We start from the raw sequence: 24,862 nt of genomic DNA on the forward strand, positions 1-24,862 counted from the left end.
GTAGTGTTAAGATTTCTATTCACTGGAACTAAGGGGACTAGGCCGAACCATGAAAAACAGTCACAGTCCATTATTACTCATCCACCAAACTTTACAGTTGGCACTATGCATTCGGGCAGGTAGTGTTGTCCTGGCATCCGCCAAACCCAGATTCGTCCGTCGGACTGCCAGATGGTGAAACGTCAGTCATCACCCCAGTGAACATGTTTCCACTGCCCCAGAGTCCAAAGGCAGCAAGCGCATGGCGATCTTAGGCTTGTGTGCCACTGCTCAACTTTATACATCTGTCAGCAACGGGTGTGAATGAAATAGCCAAATCCACTAATTTGAAGGGGTGTTCACATACATTTGTAATGAAATGTACATACATATACATACACACTGAGGGTACAAAACATTAAGAACACCTTCCTAATATTGAGTTGCACCCCTTTTGCCCTCAGAACAGCCTCAATTCGTTGGGGCATGGACTCTACAAGATGTTGAAATCGTTCCACAGGGATGCTGTCACATGTTGACTCCAATGTTGTGTCAAGTTGGCTGGATGTCCTTTGGGTGGTTGACCATTTTTGATACACACAGGAAACTGTTCAGCATTGCAGTTCTTGACACAAACCGGTGCCCCTGGCACCTACAACCATACCCAGTTGCCCATTCATCCTCCACACATTCTAAAAGATACGTCTTCATGCAGGGCTCCCCCAGCCTGGTCCTGCAACACATAGACAAAAGCCAGTGTATTCTTATGTGTAAACCAAACAAGTTATGTTGTTACTGTAGTAGTCCATAACAAATCATAATTCAGTATACTTTCTGCATGTCAGGCGACCATTACTCTTGCATGCATAGCAGGCTCTTGCTTTCCCACTAATGCTGTAGAATGTTTACCTCTCAAACAGGCTTTAAAAAAATATATATATATATATAAGCCTGCTGAAAAAAAGTGTATACTAAACAGAGGACAGACCCTGGGCAGTAAGCATACCATTAAACCCCCAGTATCAGAGGGAAATTACTTCAAATCAGGCAATGCAAGTAAACCAGTCACAGATGTGATAAAGAAATTAAAGTTGTTCGATCCCGTCTCCTTAACTTTCTGAAAGTAATTTTGATCTCAAAGATGAAAAATGTCCTTAAGTTTGAGAAACAAAAGTAAATCAATAAATCATTGCAGATTGGTAGTAATAACAAAGTAATTAATATGAATTGACAGCGAATTGATGCGTCTGACTAGTTTTAATGCACTTACCTCCGCAAAGCTGTGAACCAGCGCGTTGGAGAAGGACTTGGATGGGTACTCGTGTTTTTTTTGTGTTTTTTTTTGTTTGGATAAAATGATCGGAAAACAAACTGTTTCTGAAAAGGACGCATTGATATTCATGCTCACAACCCAAACGTCAGAGTCGACTGACAGATTGGGGTGCTTCGGGTGTGCACAATATAAACCAGCATGTGACACAATCAAACTTTGCAGACAGTAACGACATTAATAGAGAACTGACCATGGAGAATGATAGAGGCCTCTAGTGGCCAAAAGGCAATTTTAGCATGGGCAGCGCCATTGAGGATTTCCACCATTTTAACGCAGTCAACTGGGTGTGACTTGCATCTTCATTGGCTGATCCCTCCTGAATACCTGGAGTCATGTCCAACCGGCTCATCAGGAAGGATCAGCCAATTGTGAAGAAGAAAATGTACTACGTTAAAATGGAGATAACCTCAATGGCGCTGCCCATGCTGTGTCAGACGCTATAATGGCAGATAAAGATGAATCTCTATGGAACTGACAGAACCTGTTCTTCACAACTGTTATATCATTATTTAATTAATAAATACCGCTCTGAGCTATACAGAACTTGTCCCGAAGTGAGAAAATAAATGGATTGATTCCTCTAGAAATAAAACCAAGACACACTCACTTCAGTTGATAAGTAAAGTTTTTAGAATAATTATGGTTAACAATTATGTTACTGTTTTTACAGAATAAATAGTATCTTACACAAACATGTTTTACATTGAAATTGAGTTTTCAATTACCTGCATTTCACATAGTGCAACCAGTTCCCAAAGACACTTCACAGATTGTGAGGGGACAGTACTTTCATAGAAGCATGTTGCACATTTCCTGGATTTATTTTTTGTCTAATTCATAAAAAGATACAGCGAGATTTCATGACATCGTTTAAAATGGAGGAGTGCCCCCATTAAAACACCAGACAGAGCTTGTGAGGTATCTTCCAGTCTTCTCTGGGACACTGACCATTTCCATTCCATGACTCATTTCTAACCCATTTCAGGATGCTGAAACAATTGATTGAAATAAAATGGGTAACTGTAGTCAGACTGGCACCACTGAAGTGAAAAAGATGCAGTCAGATTGTAGTATAACTACAGTATGCTGCAAATACTGCGTCCAAAAGAATACTTTTGTTTTACTGCAGTAATTTTGCAGTGTAACTGCAGTTCAAGGTACCAGTCGACTGCAGTTACTGCATTTTTACTGCAGTTTCAAAACTGCAATCTTTTTTTGTAAGCGAATGATTCGTCAGAGGTCCTTGGGAAGTAAGGAAATATATCGCAGTGATCACAACAGACTGAACATTGAGGTAAAGTCTTCCCATAGAGTCACTAAGACAAATTGTCATTTCTATTTGTCAATGAGATTAATGGCATTTATAAATGGGGGGAAATGCCTGTACAGGTATGTTGTACCCCCTTAATATTCCTATACACAGACAAATCGAGCACTGATTTCAGTTAGTAAAGCAATACAAAACCATATAGAACCTTGTTTAATGCCCATAACATGCCTGTATAATCATCAGAACTGAGTTCTGTTAACCAGTGGCCAGGATATATAAGAGATAGTTATTAAATGGTGCTTAAAAAGGCTTTATTCCCTTTTTTTATGACCACAACCAGAGCCATGTCTATGGTTCTGACAACCGCTCAACGCACAAATGTACACCCCTCATGAAACAGTTTTGCATAAAATACTGAATCAACAAATAGGCTATTGCTTTTAAATCAGCCTGTTCATCTTTCACATTATTAAAACTCAGGACCCTTTGCTGCCTCGTCTGCAAACACCTTGACATTGGAACTACACGTCACTAACAACTGCCCCAAATTGTCTCTTTTTATTTGCTCCTTTGACGTTTTGCATGGTGTAATTATTTCCGTTCTTTAGAACAAAAAAAATGTGTGTCCCCCTCACAAAAAGAGCAGGGTTATATGTGCAAGAGAGAGTAGGTAAGAAAGGAGAGGTTAGAGAGAGAGAGAGAGAGAGAGAGACACAAAAGCAATGCTTTCAGATTCACATGATCAACTAGCCCATGACAAATAGTATGGTTTGCTCCCTGTGTATCCCCTTTTCCACATGGCTGTAAGCTTACCAGACACAAGGGAGAATCAGTACATGCTTGACACCAAACCTTCCTGGGTTGGACGGTTCAGTGGCGGTAAAGGGAGCATGGGACTTCAATTGTCTGTGAGCAGGCTCAAGCCCTTGTCCTATGTGTTCATGGCTTGATTCCATTCCAAGAGGCATGGCCAATCCTAGTGGATATAGATAAATGTTCATGATTGACTTCACTGTAACAGATTAGTTTGGGAATGTCACAATTAGGGACATACAAAGTGGAAAAAACAATGGTTGTCAATGTTGTGTCCGCTGTAGTTATCGGACCCAGATATTTCACAGCAAAACATATTTTTTTAAAACAGAGCCACTGTATTATCCATTTTCAAACGCAACAAGACAAGAGACTCCGGAACCATGACAGAAGATAACGGGGACATCTGGTATCAAATAACGGCATGGAGTTTGGTTTAAGTATTGATGGCATCACTTTGGGTCACCAATGCATTGCTGTGTAACATGAATTCTAATTTGAATACATTAGAGAACAGAGACATACAGGCTCCAAAGCTGTTGTCAGGTGACTGACTGTAGTGTTTGTGTGTATGGGGAGAGAGACAGATCGTCAGGATTTAATTCCCTAATTAACCCACGAGGGACAATAAACAGATATGACACAGGCGCCAACACGTGACCACATCTCCGTGGTCAGAACTTGTCTTTGAACACGAGGCGGTGATTTGTCGTCTCTTTATGAAAAGGTGCTTCCGTCATGTTAAAAACAAGGTTATTAAGACTCGCCGAATGACAGCGGACAGTTGCTCGGATAACATCCTGTTCCAGCAGGTAGAACAAAGCTTCATATGATTTTGCTCCAGTGTGGAGTCTATCGCGTGTAATCGCTTGCATTGCATCTATATTGCTTTCCAGTTTGTTTGACGTGGGAGTGCTAGATCCAAGTATCGTTCTGTTAAGCCTGAGAAGAAATAGTAAGACACTGAGCCATTTTAGTTCAGCAATGTGTTAGGTTAAACATTCCTCCTTGTTACGATTATTAGCATGGATTTGGTTTTCGGGTGTGTGAGAATAAAGAGAGACTGTTTCAATTGTGCTGTTCACACAATTTCTTCAGCTACTTGTCTATAAAAAAAGTGAAATAAACTCACATGGGCAATGACTGCCACTGGTCAGAACATAAGTTACCATGGTTGCACAGGCAGCAAATAGGGTTGAAAGCCCTTGGGGTGGGTGGAGTTTCCAGAATCCAGACTGATTGGGGTAAAAGAGGGTGGCGCTCTTCTGGTTTCCTAGACTGGGATAAAGGTAAGGGGGTATCCTATTTGTTTCGCCTTCAGCTTTGGTGAAGCTCCACTGACTTGACCGGCTGCCACCCTTAGCCTGGGTAAGGAGGATGCTCTTTAGTTGTTTATCCTTTAGTTTTGCTGGCAGCAGACCACGAGCAGGGGGGAGTTTATTTTAGGAGAGCTCAAAACCTGTGTTCATACTGATGGCATAGCGGAGCTTGTCACGCAGGATGCTTTTCTTGCTGTAGTTAGGCAGCTTGAGCAGGTTGAAGCAGGTGGACGAGGTGGGGAGGCGGCCGCCAGGCTCCTTCTTCCGGATGGTGAAGAAACCCCGCAGGACACTGCCCAGGGTGTCCCCCGTGTCCTAGAGAGAGAGATGGGTGACAGGAGCGTGAACACATAAACACACGGAGAACCAAAGTAGTCTCAAGGGACTGACTTCCCAAACCTAAGTTCTTCAACTAAAATAGGCATACTAGTTGTGTGTGCTTGGGCGCCAGGTAGCCTAGTGGTTAGAGCGTTGGGCCAGTAACCGAAAGGTTGCTAGATCAAATCTGCGAGCCGGTAAAAATCTGTCATTCTGCCCCTGAACAAGGCAGTTAATCCACTGTTCCTAGGCCGTCATTGTAAATAAGAATATGTTCTTAACTGACTTGCCTAGATATATAAAAGGTTAAATATATATATATTTTTTTAACAAACATGTGGCTTAGAACTTTCCAATGATCCAAGTGTTCTCACCTGATCATCGGACACCTCCACACAGCGAATGGAGAAAGGGGGCTTGAGGTAGGCAAAACCCAGGAGGGGTGGTCTCGAACAGCTGGTGACAAACTGTAAAAGCAGAACAACAGAGGATCACATAACAAGTGCAAGGGCGTTCTAGAGCAGGGGTCTCAAACTGACAGCCCTGCAAGCCAACGTAATGCAGTTAACTTATGAACAGTAAAATAACATTTTATACTGAACAAAAATATAAATGTAAATTGCAACAATTTAAAATATTCAACTTTATTACAGTACATAGAAGGAAATCAGTCAATTGAAAATTCATTAGGCCCTAATTTATGGATTTCACATGACTGGGCAGGGGCGCAGCCGTGGGTGGGCCTGGGAGAGCATAGGCCCACCCAATTGGTAACCAGGCCCACCCACTGGGAAGCCAGGCCCAGCCAATTATAATTACTTTTTCCTCCACAAAAGGGCTTTATTACAGACAAATACTCCTCAGAACCATCCTCCCCTCTTCAGACGATCCCACAGGTGAAGAAGCCGGATGTGGAGATCCTGGGCTGGCGTGGTTACACGTGGTCTGCGGTTGTGAGGCTGGTTGGATATACTGCCAAATTCTATAAATTGACATTGGAGGCGGCTTATGGTAGAGAAATTCACATTAAATTCTCTGGCAACAGCTCTGGTGGAAATTCCTGCAGTCAGCATGACAATTGAACACTCCCTAAAAACTTGAGACATCTGTGTCATTGTGTTGTGTGACAAAACTGCACATTTTAGAGTGGCCTTTTATTGTCCCCAGCACAAGGTGCACCTGTGTAATGATCATGCTATTTAATCAGCTTCTTGATATGCCACACCTGCCAGGTGGGTGGATTATCTTGGCAAAGATGAAATGCTCACTAACAGGGTTGTAAAGAAACATTTTTGAATAATAAGCTTTTTGTACATATGGAACCTTTCTGGGATCTTTTATTTCAGCTCATGAAACATGGGACCAACACTTTACATGTTGTGTTCATATTTTTGTTCAGTATAGTAACATTTGGGGGTTGTTACTACCTTGAGGAACATGGCCCTTTCCTCAGAGGAGAAGTCACTGGACAGGATGTCCCACAGCCAGATGATGACCCGATGGCTGCTGTGGAAACCTCCATAGTAGACTGTGTGTTTCCTAACAACAGGAGAGAGAGCGGGCAGGAAAGAGAGCGAGAGAGACCATGTCAGCAAGCACCTTCACCTTGGCTTTACAACCTTACACAGTCAACTCACTGTCCGTTACCCAATCAAATGGGACATTCAAACCTTGGATTACAGGATTTCAGGATTTCCCTAAAATGTTTGGGAATTGGCAGGTCGAAAAGATGTGGAGAAGCTCATCGAGGGGGAAAGGGGGTGGAAGGTCACGCACTTGAGGTCATCCAGATCTATCTCGGCGTTGTCCCCGGAGACGAGGCGCTGGACCTCGGGGGTGGAGAACATGTGCAGCCACTCTGGGTTGATGATGCTGCGGAACCCTCGGATGAAAGCTGCCGTTTGCTCTTTTATCTGCGTGTGCATGCGGAAGTGCGCCATCAGGTGGATATAGCTGATCCTGCAACACGGACAAGGTCAAAGGTGAGGTTAAGTCAGACTCGGAACACCATGGGCCTCAGGGTTCTCCCCAGCATTTTTTAACAAGGTGGTGCTGCCGAGTACTGTGGGGGGAGGCCCAGGGGGGCCATTTCCTATAATCTAGAGCCAAACATTTCCTTTACTTTTTTTTTAACATAGTGGTGCAGACGGTCCGCAAGATGGCACAGCGAACCGCTTACATTCTTTGGGGAGAACCCTGGGCCTGTCTAGAAACAACCCTCTAGCCCTTCCGCCTAGGTACTTGTGGAGAACTGAAAGGTTTTGATAGATATAATAAGCAATACGCTAGTACATCTATCTACCTTGCCCTGTGATAGGCTTGGTAGGACATACACCATATTGCTTACACCTATCAGATCTCCACAAGTGTCAAAGGGCCGGGTGTAGGGGCTTAGGGGTTGTTCCTGGACAGAACCCCACGTCGTCATCCAACCCAACTTGTTATAACTACAGGGACAATAAACAAATCTTGTGTTTAGAGAACGAGAGTGTTAACATCAAATGACATCAACAACTGTAAAAATATACACGTTTGTTCTAGATACTGTATCTGCATCTTTCTCACTTGTTTTCATTGGTGACTGGCATCGTCTTTCCTCCAGGAATCAGCTCATGACAGACCAGCTGCGATATGACATGAAGACAGTATTAAGAGACAAGAGAAGAGTTCTGTTTTTCTACATTCAGAGAAAAACTATGGCTTCTACCTGTCCCATAACATCCTCGTCATACGATAGCGTCAGTCCTAGATCACCAACATCCCCGTCGTAGCGCTGGAAAAGGACAAGACGAAGATCAAAGAACTATTTTGAGTCGACTTCCACAACTTCAGAGTGATATTGATCACAGAAAGTAACGACGGATAACAGCGAAGCAAAAAAACCTCTCAAATCAAAATAGCGGTCACCATAAACCAGGGTCGTGTTCATCAGACACCAAGCAGAAACAAAACAGACTGAAACAGGGAGAAAGGACCTCATGGACTTATACAATAAGAAACACTCCCTTTCGTTTTCAGTTGCAAACTGTTTTGAAATGTTTTCCATTGCATGCTGTAATGAACATGATCTCAGGAACTAAACAACTATCAGTGTCTGTGTGTTGGGAGGGGGGAGGGGTCTTTCTGACCTTAATGGAGGTGAGGTTCTTGTAGAACTCAGAGTCCAGGGAGGGCAGCTCGTCAATGGAGCTGTAGAAAGTGCTGTGATGGTGGCCCATGACCTGGCCGAGGAAGAAGGAGGCGAAGGGTACGTCTACCACGATACCCTGAAACACACACACAAATGTTGATCTCATGGACTATCAGGCTTCGCATCGATAGCTCCATCTATAAATTGTGGCAACATTTCTCCAGACCTATCCCTCAGCATTATAGCGGGAAAAAGTGGTGAGTTGGGCTAGTGGCTTTAAAAATAAGTCATTCTTGTTACATATATGGTCATTTCACATGAATAACATCCTCTGTGAGCGCAGGCACACCTCATACATGGCTTTTCCGAGCATTTTCCCCACAAACTCAAAGAGCTGCAGGTGGTTCTCGTGGATGTAGGACGTAGGGGAGGGGTACAGCCTCTCATTGCCACTGGTGGTCTATGGGGGGAGACATCAGCATAAAATCAGCAGCAGCAGTAGTAGCAGTGGCTAAAAGTACATTGACACTATTTGAAATCTTTCAAAAGACTATGAGCGTTAGCTTTAGCCTATCCTGGAGTGCCAGGTGAGCAGTGTATGCACTTTTGAGACTTGTCTATTGGTTCCAGTGCAAGAGGCAAGCTCAATCAAGCACAGATACAGCACTCAAAATGATTTCAAAAAGTATTTGAAGCAAGGTCTGGAGAGCCAACCTTAAAGAGGTTGAGAGCCGGATTGAAGACTTTCTTGATGATCTCTTCCAGGAACTCCTTGAAGACGCCGTCCTGGTCGATGCCGGCCTCGTCCACACCCAGGTCGTTGACAAACTTCACGCGGATCACACCTTTGATGGAGTTGACGGGCAACCGGCGGAGCTGGTCATAACCATCCTTATGAGAGAGTTCAGACACAAAGAGTTTGGGTGATCAGTTTGGGTATCAGTTACAACCACCATGCTTGATAGTATTTGACATCAGGCTCTGTGCCAATATGTACCCTTTGCATAACACTGTTTCGAGAATACATTCTTGGTGATATGCAAGTGTGGGGGAAAACATGCAAAAGATGGATACATCCATTTCATACCTCTAACATCCGTGAGCGGCGAATGGTGATATGAGTGACATGCGGAGAGGCGGAGCTGGTCTCCACCAATCCCAAGGTTTCCTTCTCCTTGGTGACAATGTTTCGGAACAGCAGGACCCTCTAAAGTGGGGAGGACAACGAGTGAGACACTATGTGCATTATTGGTATAGTGAAACGACAAATACGAATGCCCGGGAAGGACAAATATTATTTCTGTGCAGACTCACGTTTTTGTGTGGAATGACGTGTGGGATGTACTGAAGTAACAGCTGAGCTCTCCTCTTGCCCTTCTCCAGCTCTTGGAACAAAAGGCTCGGCTTTAGATCCCTGGACACAAGGGGTGAAAGAGTGAGTCAGTGAGTGTACCTTTTCAAATATCATTTTTTTTCCCCTACTGATCAGGCCTGGGACAAATACAGTGCCTTGAGAAAGTATTCACCCCTTGACTTTTTCCACATTTTATTGTGTCACAAAGAGAGATTAAAATGGATTTAATTGTCATTTTTTTGTCAATGATCTACACAAAATACTCTGTAATGTCAAAGTGGCAGAAAAATTCTGAAATCGAAAAATATTTATGGATAATATAAAACACTAATATATATTGATTAGATAAGTATTCAACACCGAGTCAATACATTACAGCAGTTAGTCTTTCTGGGTAAATCGCAGAGCTTTGTACACCTGGATTGTACAATTCTTCAAGCTCTGTCAAGTCAGTTGTTGATCATTGCTAGACAGCCATTTTCAAGTCTTGACATAAGATTTTAAAGCAGACTTAAGTCAAAACCATAACTAGGCCACTAAGGAACTTTCAATGTCATCTTGGTAAGCAACTCATGCATAATTGGCCTTGTGTTTTGGGTAATTGTCCTGCTAAAAGGTGAATTCGTATCCCAGTGTCTGTTGGAAAGCAGACCAAACTAAGCTCTCCTCTAGGATTCTGCCTTTGCTTGGATCTATTCCTTTGCTTTTTATCATTAAAAAAAACTCCCTAGTCCTTGATGATTAGCATACCCATAACATGATGCAGCCACCACCATGCTTGAAAATATAAAGAGTGGTAACTCCGTGATGTGTTGGATTTACCCCAAACATAACTTTTTGTCCTGTATTCAAAGCGTTCATTTATTTGACACATTTTTTGCAGTATTACTTTAGTGCCTTATTGCAAACAGGATGCATGTTTTGGAAAAATTGTATTCTGTACAGGCTTCCTTCTTTTCACTCTGTCAATTAGGTTAGTATTAGGAGCAACTACAATGTTGTTGATCCATTCTCAGTTTTTTTCTAATCACAGCCATTATAAAATCGATAAAAAATGTTTAATCCCCTTTGGCCTCATGATGAAATCCCTGAGCGGTTTCCTTGCTCTCTGGCAACTGAGTTAGGAAGGACGCCTGTATCTTTGTAGTGACTGGCTGTATTGATACACCATCCAAAGTGTAATTAATAACTGCACCATGGGACATTTAATGTCAGCTACCAATAGGTGAACTTCTTTGCGAACCATTGGAAAACCTCCCTAGTCTTTGTGGTTGAATCCTGTGCTTGAAATTTACTGCTCGACTGTGGGACATTACAGATAATTGTATGTGTGGGGTAGAAGAGATGGGGTAACATTTAAAAATCATGTCAAAAATTCATTGCACACAGAGTGAGTCCACGCAACTTATTATGTGACTTGTTAAGCACATTTTTACTCTTTCATTTATTTAGGCTTGCCTTAAGAATACTTATCGACTCAATACATTTCAGCTTTTCATTTTAATGAATTCGTAAAAATTTCTAAAAACATAATTCCACTGACATTATGGGTTATTGTGTGTGACACAAAATCTAAATTCAATCCATTTTCAATTCAGTCAAATACTTCCAAGTAATGGAGGTGGGCCCAACATGGCTTGCGTGGAGTACTGGGTGGTCAAAGTTGGCACAAATGTTCCATTGGTTCCATTGTGGTGGGCAAGTTCATCAAGCGCTCCTCAAGCATTTGACCGCTACTGATCACTAGGATCACCTTAGCAGGTTTTGGGAAGTGCAGACTAACTATGGGAAGGATCAGGGATTAGGATAAGTATGTTTCCCGGGAGGGGCACTTACTTGCGCAGCCAGTTGTCATCAGGGGAGAACCTCCTCCTGCAGTCCCGCTCGTAAAGCACCATCAGCCAGCCGTGAACGCTGTGGAACAGGTCCAGCTTCTCTCCCTTGGCATTCTCTGTCGCAGACAACAACACATTAAGTTAATGCACACACTCAACGACCCTATCCTCAAGACATTTCTCATGGTGCCGGAACCTGGGATTGGCAATTCTGTCACTGTCTATCACATCACCTTTGAGTACGACAAGAATTCAACAGAGGGAGGAGGAGACTCACCCAAGATGCCATCCCAGACCATCTTGTAAACAAACGTGTTGAGAAATGAGGAGATGGTGACAAGCTCCTCCGTCTTAAACGAGATCTGCTCTTCGTAAACTTCAATGTCATCCAGGATCCTGTATAACACACAAAGGATGGTCAACATATAACATACAGTCGTGGCCAAAAGTTTTGAGAATGACACAAATATGAATTTTCAAAGTCTGCTGCCTCAGTTTGTGTGATGGCAATTTGCATATACTCTAGAATGTTATGAAGAGTGATCAGATGAATTGCAAAGTCCCTCTTTGCCATGCAAATGAACTGAATCCCCCCAAAACATGTCCACTGCATTTCAGCCCTGCCACAAAAGGAGCAGCTGACATCATGTCAGTGATTCTCTCGTTAACACAGGTGTGAGTGTTGACGAGGACAAGGCTGGAGATCACTCTGTCATGCTGATTGAGTTCGGATAACAGACTGGAAGCGTCAAAAAGAGGGTGGTGCTTGGAATCATTGTTCTTCCTCTGTCACCCATGGTTACCTGCAAGGAAACACGTGCCATCATCATTGCTTTGCACAAAAAGGGCTTCACAGGCAAGGATATTGCTGCCAGTAAGATTGCACCTAAATCAACCTTTTATCGGATCATCAAGAACTTCAAGGAGAACGGTTCAAATGTTGTGAAGGCGGCTTCAGGGCGCCCAAGAAAGTCTAGCAAGCGCCAGGACCGTCTCCTAAAGTTGATTCAGCTGCGGGATCAGGGCACCAACAGTACAGAGCTTGCTCAGGAATGGCAGCAGGCAGGTGTGAGTGCATCTGCACACACAGTGAGGCGAAGACTTTTGGAGGATGGCCTGGGGTCAAGAAGGGCAGCAAAGAAGCCACTTCTCTCCAGGAAAAACATCAGGGACAGACTCATATTCAACAAAAGGTACAGGGATTGGAATGCTGAGAACTGGGGTAAAGTAATTTTCTCTGAATCCCCTTTCCGATTATTTGGGGCATCCGGAAAAAAGCATGTCAGGAGAAGACAAGGTGAGTGCTACCATCAGTTCTGTGTCATGTCAACATTAAAGCATCCTGAGACCATTCATGTGTGGGGTTGCTTCTCAGCCAAGGGAGTGGGCTCACACACAATTTTGCCTAAGAACACAGCCATGAATAAAGAATGGTACCAACACATCCTCCAAGAGAAACTTCTCCCAACCATCCAGGAACAGTTTTGTGATGAACAATGCCTTTTCCAGCATGATGGAGCACCTTTCCATAAGGCAAAAGTGATAACTAAGTGGCTCGGGGGAACAAAACATTGATATTTTGGGTCCATGGCCAGGAAACTCCCGAGACCTTAATCCCATTGAGAACTTGTGGTCAATCCTCAAGAGGCGGGTGGACAAACAAAAACCCACAAATTCTGACAAACTCCAAGCATTGATTATGCAAGAATGGGCTGCCATCAGTCAGGATGTGGCCCAGAAGTAAATTGACAGCATGCCAGGGCGGATTGCAGAGGTCTTGAAAAAGAAGGGTCAACACTGCAAATATTGACTCTTTGCATCAACTTCATGTAATTGTCAATAAAAGCATTTGACACTGATGAAATGTTTGTAATTATACTTCAGTATTCCATAGTAACATCTGACAAAAATATCTAAAGACACTGAAGCAGCAAACTTTGTGGAAATTAATATTTGTGTCATTCTCAAAACTTTTGGCCATGACTGTATAAGTAAGCACAGAGATGGGATATTGTATTTAGGGCCAGTTTCCTGGATGCAGATTAGGACTGAAAGAGGTGCTTCTTAGTCTAGAACTAGACTTAATCTATACTTAGGAAACCACCCCATACTGTATAACGTGTAAGTTATGTGGTAGCATTTCATGGAGCTCACGTGATGAGGTGTCTGGAGCAGTCACAAAAAAGCATGAGCATGGCTAGCAGCTGTTTAGACTCCTCTGTGTCGTTGTTCAGGCACTCTATGAACAGCTTGAGCCCTCCTTGGGGTCCTAGTTCGCAGATGAAGGCCCACAGCTTAGGCAGCAGGTCATCCAGGTAGGTTAGGCCTGAGGGGGACAGCACCGAACACAACATGAGAGAATGTGCGTGTGCGTGTGTATGCGTGCCTGATTCAAATGGAACTATGCAGGGACTCACCAGTAAGGATTTGCAGTCGTATCTGGGTGAGCGTGGTGAGGGCTGTTTGGTACAGTACACAGATACTGCACACTTTCTGAACCTCTGCGGAGTCCACCCGTCTCCCGCCAACTGGCTTCAGGATGTTTCGTACTGAGGCAGACTTCTGAAATGCCCGCTTGAATAGACCTAAGAGGAAACCGGTCCAATAAGGTTAGATCATTGTTTTAAAAAACACAACTTATATTATGCACTTCTATAATATAATCTGGATCAATCAACAACAACCCAGATATAGGGATAATAAATCTGATAATGGTGTCAAAATAAATAACCCATGACATTAAATGATTAAATGCCTGATGAGAAAACAAAAGAGAAACTGAAATACAAATTCGACTTACTCTTGACTGGCAGGTTGTTTTGGGATGTGGTAGGTTGTGGCGGAGGCGTGGGCTCTTGGGTCTCCAGCTTTTTGCTGAGGACGTCACTGAAGAGAGTCCGGATCACAGGCATGCCCCACAGGTACTGCAACTGCTTCGTGACCAGTGGCATGGACTCATTTAGACTGGAGGGATGAAGTAAAGGTTGAGTGGGAAGGGGGTGGGTGGGTGTGTGTGTGTGTGAGATCGAGTTGGTCCCCCCTTTGCTGCTATAACAGCCTCCACTCTTCCGGTAAGGCTTCTCCGCCAAACCCAGATTCATCCGTCAGATTGTGAAGCATGATTCCTCACTGCAAAGAATGTTTCCACTGCTCTAAAATCCAATGGCAGCAATCTTTACACCACTCCAGCCAACACTTGGTATTGCCCATGGTGATCTTGGTACGTCTAATCGGCCATGGAAACCCATTTCATGAAGCTCCCAATTAACAGTTATTGTGCTGACGTTACTTCCAGAGGCAGTTTGGAACTCGGTAGTGAGTGCTGCAACCGAGGACAGACGATTTTTACGTGCTACCGCACTCGGCAGTCCCATTCTGTGAGCTTGTGTGGCCTACCACTTCACGGCTGACCAATTGTTGCTCCTAGACGTTTCCACTTTACAATAACAGCACTTACAGTTGGCCGGGGAAGCTCTAGCAGGGCAGAAATTTTACGAACTGACTTGTTGGAAAGGTGGCATCCTATGACGGTGCCACGTTGAAGGTCACTGAGCTCTTCAGTACGGGCCATTCTACTGCCAATGTTTGTCTATGTGCTCGATTTCATACACCTGTCAGGAACGGGTGTGGCTGAAATAACCAAATCCACTAATTTGAAGGGGTGTTCACAGTTTTGTATATATATTTTGTAGCTGAATAAACTAGAAAATACCATGGCTTGCGAAAGTATTCATCCCCCTTGGCATTTTTTCTATTTTGTTGCCTTACAACCTGGAATAAATATATTATTTGTAGGGGGGGGTGTATCATTTGATTTATACAACATGCCACTTTGAAGATGCAAAATATTTTTTATTGTGAAACAAAACAAGAAATAAGACAAAAAAATGGAAAACTTGAGCATGCGTGACTTTTCACCCCCCCCAAAGTAAATTATTTGTAGGGCCACCTTCTGCAGCAATTACAGCTGCAAGTCTCTTTGGTTATGTCTCTATAAGCTTGGCACATCTAGCCACTGAGATGTTTGCCCCTTCTTCAAGGCAAAACTGCTCCAGCTCCTTCAAGTTAAATGGGTTCCGCTGGTGTACAGCAATATTTAAGTCATACCACAGATTCACAATTGGATTGAGGTCTGGGCTTTGACTAGGCCATTCCAAGACATTTAAATGCCTAGGGTCATTGTTCTGCTGGAGGGTGAACCTCAGTCCCAGACTCAAATCTCTGGAAGACTGAAACAGGTTTCCCTCAAGAATTTCCATGTATTTAGCGCCATCCACCATTCCTTCAATTCTGACCAGTTTCCCAGTCCTTGCCGATGAAAAGCATCCCCAGAGCATCATACTGCCACCACTGTACTTCACTGGAGGGATGATTTTCTGGGGGTGATGAGAGGTTTTGGGTTTGCGCCAGACATAGCATTATCCTTGATGGCCAAAAAGCTCAATTTTAGTCTCATCTGACAAGAGTACCTTCTTCCATATGGTTGGGTAGTCTCCCACACGCGAACACCAAACGTGTTTGCTTATTTTTTTCTTTAAGTAAAGTCTTTTTTTCTGGCCATTCATCTGTAAAGCCCAGCCCTGTGGAGTGTACAGCTTAAAGTGGTCCTATGGACAGATACCCCAATCTCTGCTGTGGATCTTTGCAGCTCCTTTAGAGTTATCTTTGATCTCTTTGTTGCCTCTCTGATTAATGCCCTCTTTGCCTGGTCCATGAGATTTGGTGGGCGGCCCACTCTTGGCAGGTTTGTTGTGTTGCCATATTCTTTCCATTTTTTTAATAATGGATTTAATGGTGCTCTGTGGGATGTTCAAAGTTTCGGATATTTTTTATAACCCAACCCTGAACTGTACTTTTCCACAACTTTATCCCTGACCTGTTTGGAGAGCTCCTTGGTCTTCATGGTGCCGCTTGCTTGGTGGTGCCCCTTGCTTGGTGGTGTTGCAGACTCTGGGGCCTTTCAGAACAGGTGTATATATACACAGATCATGTGACAGATCATGGAACACTTAAATAAAGTCCACCTGTGTGCAATCTAACTAATTATGTGACTTCTGAAGGTAATTGGTTGAACAAGATCTTATTTAGGGGCTTCATAGCAAATGGGGTGAAAACATATGCACGCACCACTTTTCCATTATTTATTTTTTTCGAATTTTTTTGAAACAAGTCATTATTTTAATTTCACTTCACCAATCTGGACTATTTTGTGTATGTCCATTACATGAAATCCAAATAAAAATCTATTTCAAATTACAGGTTGTAATGCAACAAAATAGGGAAAACGCCAAGGGGGGTGAATACTTTTGCAAGGCACTGTATATTTTCTCCAATCGATTTTACGGAGTGCTCACATGCGGCTATTCTGTGTTGAGCGGTTAACAAATTAACAGGTCCTCATATATGACTCATTTAGAGTTATTTATGCAACTTTAGTGGTGAAACAAACATTGGGCTATATGTTTTGATTTTTAATACATTCTGCAGGATGTGACTAATGATTTTCCCTTTTTTACGCATGAAAGGCATGAGCTCTGCTTTGTTTAGTTTAGTTTTTTTGCGCAGGCTGCACACACTTTATCAGTCTCTCATTCACAATTTGACAAGCACTTGATAATGCCTAGCGGTCATGGTGCCCTTGGATAAATATAATAATTCCTTCTACCAGCTGAGTTCTCCAAAGCACCTCTCACTCACGTGGCTTTCTCAGATACCGCAATTCTTATTAGTCAATGACCGTCACGTGATCAGGTCCTTCTCACAGGCTACAAGTGAACACACACATCTGGGACGCAACTGCGCTCGTACTTATCAAATTCTGAGGCGCATATTGAAGATGTTGGAAGGCCAAATGAACAGCAAAAGTACTAGCCTATGTCAATCTACTAACTCCCATAGTACAAAAGTTGACCTATTCTATTGGTCAACTTGTCCTTCTGTGTGAGAAATAAATATTCCAAACATAGTCTGGGACAGTTGTCGAATGCGACAGATCCCAAATTAAATACAGCCACTAGCATAAAAAAAAACATTTAAAGCAAATGAGGCTGATGCAACAGATCAGAACATTTAGCTCATTGATTGTCAACTAGATTAAGTCGTGGGACGATATTTTCTTGAGCGGAAGGTCGGGTGCCAGAACTTATTTACACATAATTTGTAGACTGCAAATTGGCCACAAGAAGCCCAAACCAATATAATGTTTGACTAAAACATAATTATTTTAAACCTTGCTTACATTTGTATACGATCACAGCTCTCCATTATACGTTGGAATACTTGGGAACAGATTTCTTAAATTAAAATCACTTGGAGCTGATTTCCTGGTGTTTTTACAGTCTTATGTCCAACAATTAATTTAAAATGTTTTGAAAGCTTTTTTCCTCAGAAAACCTGGGGGGGGAGACAAATAAAACCACCCATGGGGTGCCAGTTGGGGATCCCTGGTTTAGCTTAAAATGTTGATAAACTATTAGGCTATTTCTTCACATTATAAGTTCAGAAATGTGCATACAGCAGTAGGCTATAACCGTGAATGTTGAGAATGCAATTAGCGGGAAAATACCATTCTCAAAAGTGACCGCAAATGCGATTATACATGTAATGCTTTATTATAAAGGTACATTTTTATGGCGACAATTACCTTCCCCAAACTTGAAACTCAGACGCTGCCAGGGCCTCCCGAGTGGCACAGTGGTCCAAGGCTGTGCTACTAGAGATCCTAGTTCGAATCCAGACTCAGTTGCAGCCTGCCTCGATCGGGAGACCCGCGGGGCAGCACACAATTGGCTCAGCGTCATCCGGGTTAGGGGAGGGTTCCGGGTTAAGCGAGCAGTGTGTCAAGAAGCAGTGCGGCTTGGCTGGGTTGTGTTTAGGAGAACGCACAGCTCTTGACCTTTGCTTCTTCCCGAGTCCGTACGGGAGTTGCAGTGATGGAACAAGACTGTAACTTCCAATTGGATACCACGAAATGTATGCTAGTTAGGCTCCTATGTATGCTAGTTAGGCTCCACACCAGTTGTAAAGCAAATTAATGTTGTTAATTTTAAGAAGTTATTTGGCCACTTTAGTGGTGATTACAAACCTTATCAAAGGGGTTTGCGACTATGAGTTGAAAAAGTTGCAAAAAAAGGCATGCACTGTTTCTTGCCTCAATGCACAGCAGCTGGGCATCATTCACAAGTGATACTATGTCATTCACAAGTGATACTATATCATTCACAAGTGATACTATATCATTCACAAGTGATGGGCTAATATTGTCAACAATCAGACTATTCTTGATTTAATCTAGTCTTTACATATACTAAATAATTATGTGTGAAATTTGTTTTGATTTAGAATGGACCATTATCATGCACCTGTCTCAAAACGGGCATGGGAAAGAAATACGCACTTAAATAGGGAATGGAGGACGCTTTTCCTGTGGTTCACTTTCATGCCAGCCAGTAAAGAGAAGCAATGTGCTTAATATTAGGAAAGTTGAGAAATAAATAGTAGGTCTAGCCTACAGAAAGCTGATGGGATCCTCCTCTTTTTAATAGAGGCCATCAAAACTATGTTTTCTCAATTGCATAGCCTATAGAAATATTGCACAACATGAGCTCATGGGCTCTCATTAAGTATTTGATTAGATTTTCGTTTACATTTGTCAGAGTGATTAGAGGGATAATAGAGTGCTGAGTACAAGGCAGTTAGCAAGTCGGTAAGCTACTAATGACCATCAGCAGTATCAGAGCTTGGAGAAGACTAATGACTCGTGACTGCCGGTGTGGAGTAACGCAGACACCATAACAGCCCTAGTTGAGATCCCATTTCATAGCCCAGTCCCAGATCGGTTTGTGCTGTTTTGCTCCTAAGGTCATTGACACTTGATTTTGGCATGACAACAACCATAAGAGTCGGCAAGAGAGCACAAACCGATCTGTGATCAGGCTATGAGGATGTCTCACTGACCCGTAGTCTACGGTTTGGGAGAACCAGCCAAGGACAGGGTGCCAGTGGGTGAGGTTAGATTTCTTCTGGGACACGTATCTCTGGCAGTAGGACAGCATGTCCGTCAGTTCCGTCACAAAGTGGTTGGCCTCCTCCTCCAGTACTTTCTCGTTGAGGTAGCCCAGGTGAATCAGGTTACCTACAGTACAACAGGATGAAACGGAGGCCCCGCAGAGCAGCAACCCCAAATAACTGATTCAGTATGTTTCCCACAGCACCGCACAGAGAAAGACAAGAAAGAGACAAAAAAAAGGCAACTCAAACATGCACACTCACAGTAGTAGCCAATATTGCCATAGAATAGATATGAGAGTCAGTGTAAACGGCCCTACCCAGTAAGCACAGTGTGTGGCTCCCCTCCAGGCAGACACAGATGTCGACACACTGCTCCTCGCAGCTAAGGAACAGGATGAACTTCCTCAACAGGTCGTGGGTCTGGATGGTGGTCATGCACTGCACAGAGACAAGCACACACTCAGAGGCTTTGTCATTGTACAAGCTATTATATGTTTATTCAATAATGTCTATATGTCTGAAGTGGATCCCTACACAGTGCACTAGGTAGAGAATTGGCTGTAATTTCTTCATTTTGAGTGTTTAGCATTTACCTCTGGGGTGATGGTGTAGATGTGGGAGACAACTGCTGGGACAGACATGATGTGGATGAGGAGAGACCTCAGCAAGTTGTCAGAGAAGTGAGCAGCAATGACAGGTCTGTAAAATAAAGACAAGTTACACTAATGGCTCCCGAGACTTCTTCAGCTCCAAGCATACTAAAAAGGTGACCAAGCAGATCATACACTATGATAAGATAGGACCTCATATTCCATGAAGCTAAGCCAATTGATTGTTTTTTCTTCCAACAAAGCCAGTTACAGAGGGAAGCATGAGCAAGCAGAACATTGGGTATATACAACAATAAATCTGCCCCAGGCTCTAGTGATGCAGAGACAATTGGTGGTCGAATGGGAATGAGAGAGCTTCCAGTGGCCACTCACCTTAATGCCAGCGTGAATACTGCTGTGAGTGTGCCCTTGGTAAGTGAGGGCCTGGAGCGTGCCAATCCGTTGGTGAGTAGAATCTACCATGGAATACAAAATTGCAGAAACCAACAATAAAACATCAGCAACATAATAATAATCATTCTAAAAGCCCTGGGGAAAAGATGGAAGATGTCGTATGAGTTACTGTACCTGCAGTATTGAATAAAATCCCTTTTGATTGAGATGCCCCATGATGTTCTCACAGATCCGGGTCAATGCTGGTCTGAGGGCCTCACCTACCACAGAGGGAGAAAAAAACATGGAGGATTCCACTTTGTCTTTTTCCTTTCAACATCAAGACACTTATATAGAGGTGGTGTGTGTACTGCAGCAGTGGTTTGACCTGAGACCGACCTTTCCCTCTCACTATCTTCCAGGTTGATGTGTCTGTGAAAGTCACCAGCATGGTGAGGTACAGAGTCACCAGCTTATTGTCCTGCATGATGTCAGGCTACAAGAGAAAGAAGGAAGAAGGGGTGTAAAGATCCAATTATAACATTTCAATATTTAAAATGGTACACCTGTTTTCTTAAAGAAGGTTATTATCATCAAAGCATTCTGATTTACCTTTAATTTTTTCAGGAACTGACAGGAGATCCACAGGAGATCTTTAATCTGCTTGATCCAAGGGATGGTGAGGTCTTTAGAAAGAGCCAATGACACATACCAAACCTGATAACAAAGAACAATACATTATTATATATAAAGTCACCAAGTCAATCACACTCTGGGTTAATTCAAAATCTGTTCTCACTGATGATTCCTTCACTATAATCATACTCACTTTGGGCTCATTTTCAACATCCATGCTGCCAAGAATGGAGCGACAAAGCTTCTCAAATCTCTGTGTAGTTAAAAGCATCATAGCTTGTTAGTTATATGTACACTAAACAATCTCAAGTACTATACTGATATGTAATCATTCATTTGCCTTTCAATTAGTAAATAAGAGACATCATCCTGTAAGAGACAATTAATAACAATGTACAAAACATACATTCAAATCAGTGAGGGTGAAGTGTAGGTGTTAAAGAACTTACCAACTTATCATCTTGGCAAAAAATGAATAGTAACTTCCGTGCAATTTTAAAAATGGATAGTGCATTTCTTTTTGTGGTCCCAGCATCTTGGAATAAGTCATCAACTTCTTTCCTAGTAAGAAAGAGAGCATTCATACATTACTTCAAAAGGTTTATTCACAAACTAGTCTCATGAAAGATTGTGTGTCCTAATGCATAACAGCACGCATTGCTTGTAAAGCGAACCTTATTTGTTTCTGGAGTCTGCAGCGACAGAGGAATCTCCTGACCAGCGCTTGAATAAGGGTGGCTGCTCTGTCCCTTGCTTTGTACCCCTTCCTCTCCTCACGTGCCTGCCTGGCTTTGTCCAGAAACTCAGACTTGGAACTCTGAGCTGCACTAAACATTGTGCACCCCTAAGGTCAGGCAAAATGGACAGACTTAGTTGGTGCTGAAACATAATGGAGATGAATATTCATGGTCAAATGAACACATCTATAGTCTCAGTGTTGGAAGGGGAGGGGGAAGAACCATACACTGGAATAGAATATGAATACATTCAAATTAAGGTATACCTGTGTTTTCCTCTGGTCTTGCCTAGACCTTTGCAGCTCAGAATGCGCTATGCTTCTCAAGTCATTTGAACATCCTCGAGATCCAAGTTTTTAGACACCCTTCGAGAGCTATAGCTAGCTGCGCTTCGGTTAGCCCAGCAAAAGCTACAATTGTCAACTCTAAGAAAATAACTATTTAAATAACATATGTAACATTAACACGTCATTACAACTTGAGACCATGTTAACTAGCTAACGTTAGCTAAATTCGCTAGCTAGCTACATTGACGACGTTGTCTGGTCTCAAACGTTGACATTCCTAAGGCAGGTAGCTAGCTAGCAACATAAACGATGTTTTTATCCAATGGACAAACTGACAAAGTGGTACCAATCAATTGTATCGGTTAGTTAGCGTACTACAGTAGCGTTAGGTAGATAACTAGACCCGGCAAATAACTCGCTAGCTTTTGTCGCCAGTCAGCTAGCTATTATGGTTAGCTAGCTAGCTGTGTTGGTTAGCATAGCAGATTAGATACTTCATCGCCACCAATTGATTGAAATACTTGTCAAAGCATTTTACTAACATGAAAAACGAAATAAAACATTACTCAATAATAACCGAACGTTCACTGGAAATGACACCCTCATTAAGTAGAGTCCGTACGCTGTTTCAAAATGTAAACAATAACAGGCGATCCGTACATTGACTGCATCCAATTTAACCATTAATCCTTGCACTGTCGCACAGAATATATTGTGAGTGGGATGTAATTGTGTGAGAGTAGACACTTACATAATAATTTCAGTATTGATACATTGTATGTATACTGAACTATTAGCATTTATTTTGTCACAATTACTCTTGTTTGAACTGGATCTCTTCAATTAAAGCGTTTGATGCAACTTATAGGAACTATAGGTATTGCTATGAAAAGGGGGGAGCTATTATTGGTTAGTCCTTTGTGGGGCGGAAGCTAATTGGTGACGTATAACAATCCAAAGCTATTTATGGCTTATAAAGAATAACTTGTTGAATCTTTTTTTTTTGTATGTTTACCGTTCTCATAGCAGCAGGATATTATGCTGGCAGAACAATAGCGTATTTATTTTTCTCTATATAAGAGTCCCAGGTTTGCTTCTGTCCCTCTCCTCGCCCCTACCTGGGCTCGAACCAGGGACCCTCTGCACACATCAACAACAGTCACCCACAAAGCATCGTTACCCATCGCAGAGCAAGGGGAACAACTACTTCAAGGTCTCAGAGCGAGTGACGTCACCAATTGAAACACTATTAGCGCACACCCGCTAACCACATCTGGAGCCCCACAAGGGTGCGGGCTCAGCCCCCTCCTGTACTCCCTGTTCACCCTTGACTGTGGCTACATACGCCTACAACTCAAATATAAAGTTTGCAGATGACACAACAGTAGTAGGCCTGATTACCAACAATAACGAGACAGCCTACTGGGAGGAGGTGGGGTCTTGGCCCCTAAGACCATCACAAACATTTACAGAAGTACAATCGAGAGCATTCTGTCGGGCTGTATCACCGCCCGCAACCACAGGGCTTAACCACCCGAGCCATGGCCTGTTCATCCCGTTATCATCCAGAAGGCGAGGTCAGTACAGGTGCATTAAAGCTGGGATGGAGAGACTGAAAAACAGTTTCTATCTCAAGGCCAACAGCTTGTTAAATAGTCATCACTAGCCGGCTACCACCCGGTTACTCAACCCTGCACCTTAGAGGCTGTTGCCCTATGTACATAGACATGGAATGGTCACTGGTCAATTTAAATGGAACAACAGTCACTTTAATAATGTTTAATACTGTTTTACTCATTTCATATGTATATACTGTACTCTACTGTATTTTAGTCAATGCCACTCAGACATTGCTCATCCTAATATTGATATATTTCTTAATTCCATTCCTATACTTTTAGATTTGTGTGTATTGTTAGATACTACTGCACTGTTGGAGCTAGGAACACAAGCATTTCGCAACACCCGCAATAAACATCTGCTAAATATGTGTATGTGACCCATAAAATGTGATTTGATTTTGATTTATATAGTGTAGGTTAAGAGGAAGAATAAACTGATATCACAATATGCCTTGCTCATATCGATATCAAACAATATATTGAGTTGTCAACATTGGTGCCCACTACTAACCCTAACCCTAACCTCAAATAAATAACACATTTATATTTAAATATAATTTAATTATTAAGAATATATCTTCATTTCATCAGTCTGCTGTCTCCTTCAAGCATAAAACCTTAACTTCTTTAAACAAAGTAATTTACTCTCCAATAACTCATATAGGCAACAACACATCCACTACCCCGATCCATCCTCAACACAGGGGCCCAACAAGGGTGCGTGCTCAGTCTCCTCCTGTACTCCCTGTTCACCCATGACTGTGTGCCCACACACGCCTCCATCTCAATCATTAAGTTTGCAGATGACACAACAGTGGTAGGCCTGAATCCCAACAACATTGAGAGAGACTACAGGGAGGAGGTGAGGGCCCTTTTGCAGAGCAGTGCCAGTCAAATAACCCCTCCCTTGATATCAACAAAACGAAGGAGCTGATCGTGGACTTCTGGAAACAGCAGAGGGAGCATGCCCACATCCACATTGACGGGCCGCAGTGGAGAAGGTGAAAAGCTTCCTCGGGGTACACATCAGTGGCAATCTTAAATGGTCCACTCACACAGAAGATGGAGGCTGAACAAATTTGTCTTGGCCCCTAAGACCCTCACAAACCTTTACTGACACACCATTGAGTGCATCCTGTCGGGCTGTATCACCACCTGGTACGGCATCTGCACTGTCTGCAACTGCAGGCTCTCCAGAGGGTGGTTTGGTCTGCCCAACGCATCACCGGGGGCACA

At 42.8% G+C, this 24,862-nt stretch overlaps 1 protein-coding gene across 3 annotated transcripts; it reads right to left on the reverse strand.

The window, feature by feature from the left end:
* Positions 1 to 1,919: 1,919 nt before the first annotated feature.
* On the reverse strand, positions 1,920 to 22,723 carry LOC112263288 (ubiquitin-protein ligase E3B). 3 transcript variants are annotated; one of them, XR_002955475.2, is made up of 28 exons: positions 21,984 to 22,723; positions 21,655 to 21,824; positions 21,430 to 21,541; positions 21,174 to 21,233; positions 20,957 to 21,061; positions 20,744 to 20,840; positions 20,540 to 20,625; positions 20,345 to 20,427; positions 19,955 to 20,060; positions 19,679 to 19,799; positions 19,308 to 19,485; positions 14,152 to 14,315; positions 13,769 to 13,936; positions 13,506 to 13,677; positions 11,629 to 11,747; positions 11,353 to 11,467; positions 9,477 to 9,576; positions 9,250 to 9,369; positions 8,877 to 9,053; positions 8,512 to 8,622; positions 8,161 to 8,298; positions 7,740 to 7,805; positions 7,598 to 7,656; positions 6,809 to 6,991; positions 6,460 to 6,571; positions 5,407 to 5,499; positions 4,528 to 5,029; positions 1,920 to 3,558 (listed from the first exon to the last, which is right to left on the reverse strand). XR_002955475.2 is itself a non-coding variant. In XM_024439380.2 (27 exons), the coding sequence occupies exons 2-27, from the start codon at positions 21,813 to 21,815 to the stop codon at positions 4,838 to 4,840; spliced, it is 3,198 nt and encodes a 1,065-aa protein (XP_024295148.1). In that variant the 5' UTR covers positions 21,816 to 21,824; positions 21,984 to 22,723; the 3' UTR covers positions 1,920 to 4,837. The 3 variants fall into 3 exon arrangements, 2 of the variants coding, with proteins under 2 accessions (XP_024295148.1, XP_024295149.1); XM_024439380.2 differs by having other exon boundaries at positions 1,920 to 5,029; XM_024439381.2 differs by lacking the exons at positions 1,920 to 3,558; positions 4,528 to 5,029; positions 5,407 to 5,499 and adding an exon at positions 5,819 to 6,014.
* Between the last annotated feature and the right edge of the window lie 2,139 nt (positions 22,724 to 24,862).

The sequence above is a fragment of the Oncorhynchus tshawytscha genome, linkage group LG12 (assembly GCF_018296145.1).
Source record: "Oncorhynchus tshawytscha isolate Ot180627B linkage group LG12, Otsh_v2.0, whole genome shotgun sequence".
NCBI classification, from domain to species: Eukaryota; Metazoa; Chordata; class Actinopteri; order Salmoniformes; family Salmonidae; genus Oncorhynchus; species Oncorhynchus tshawytscha.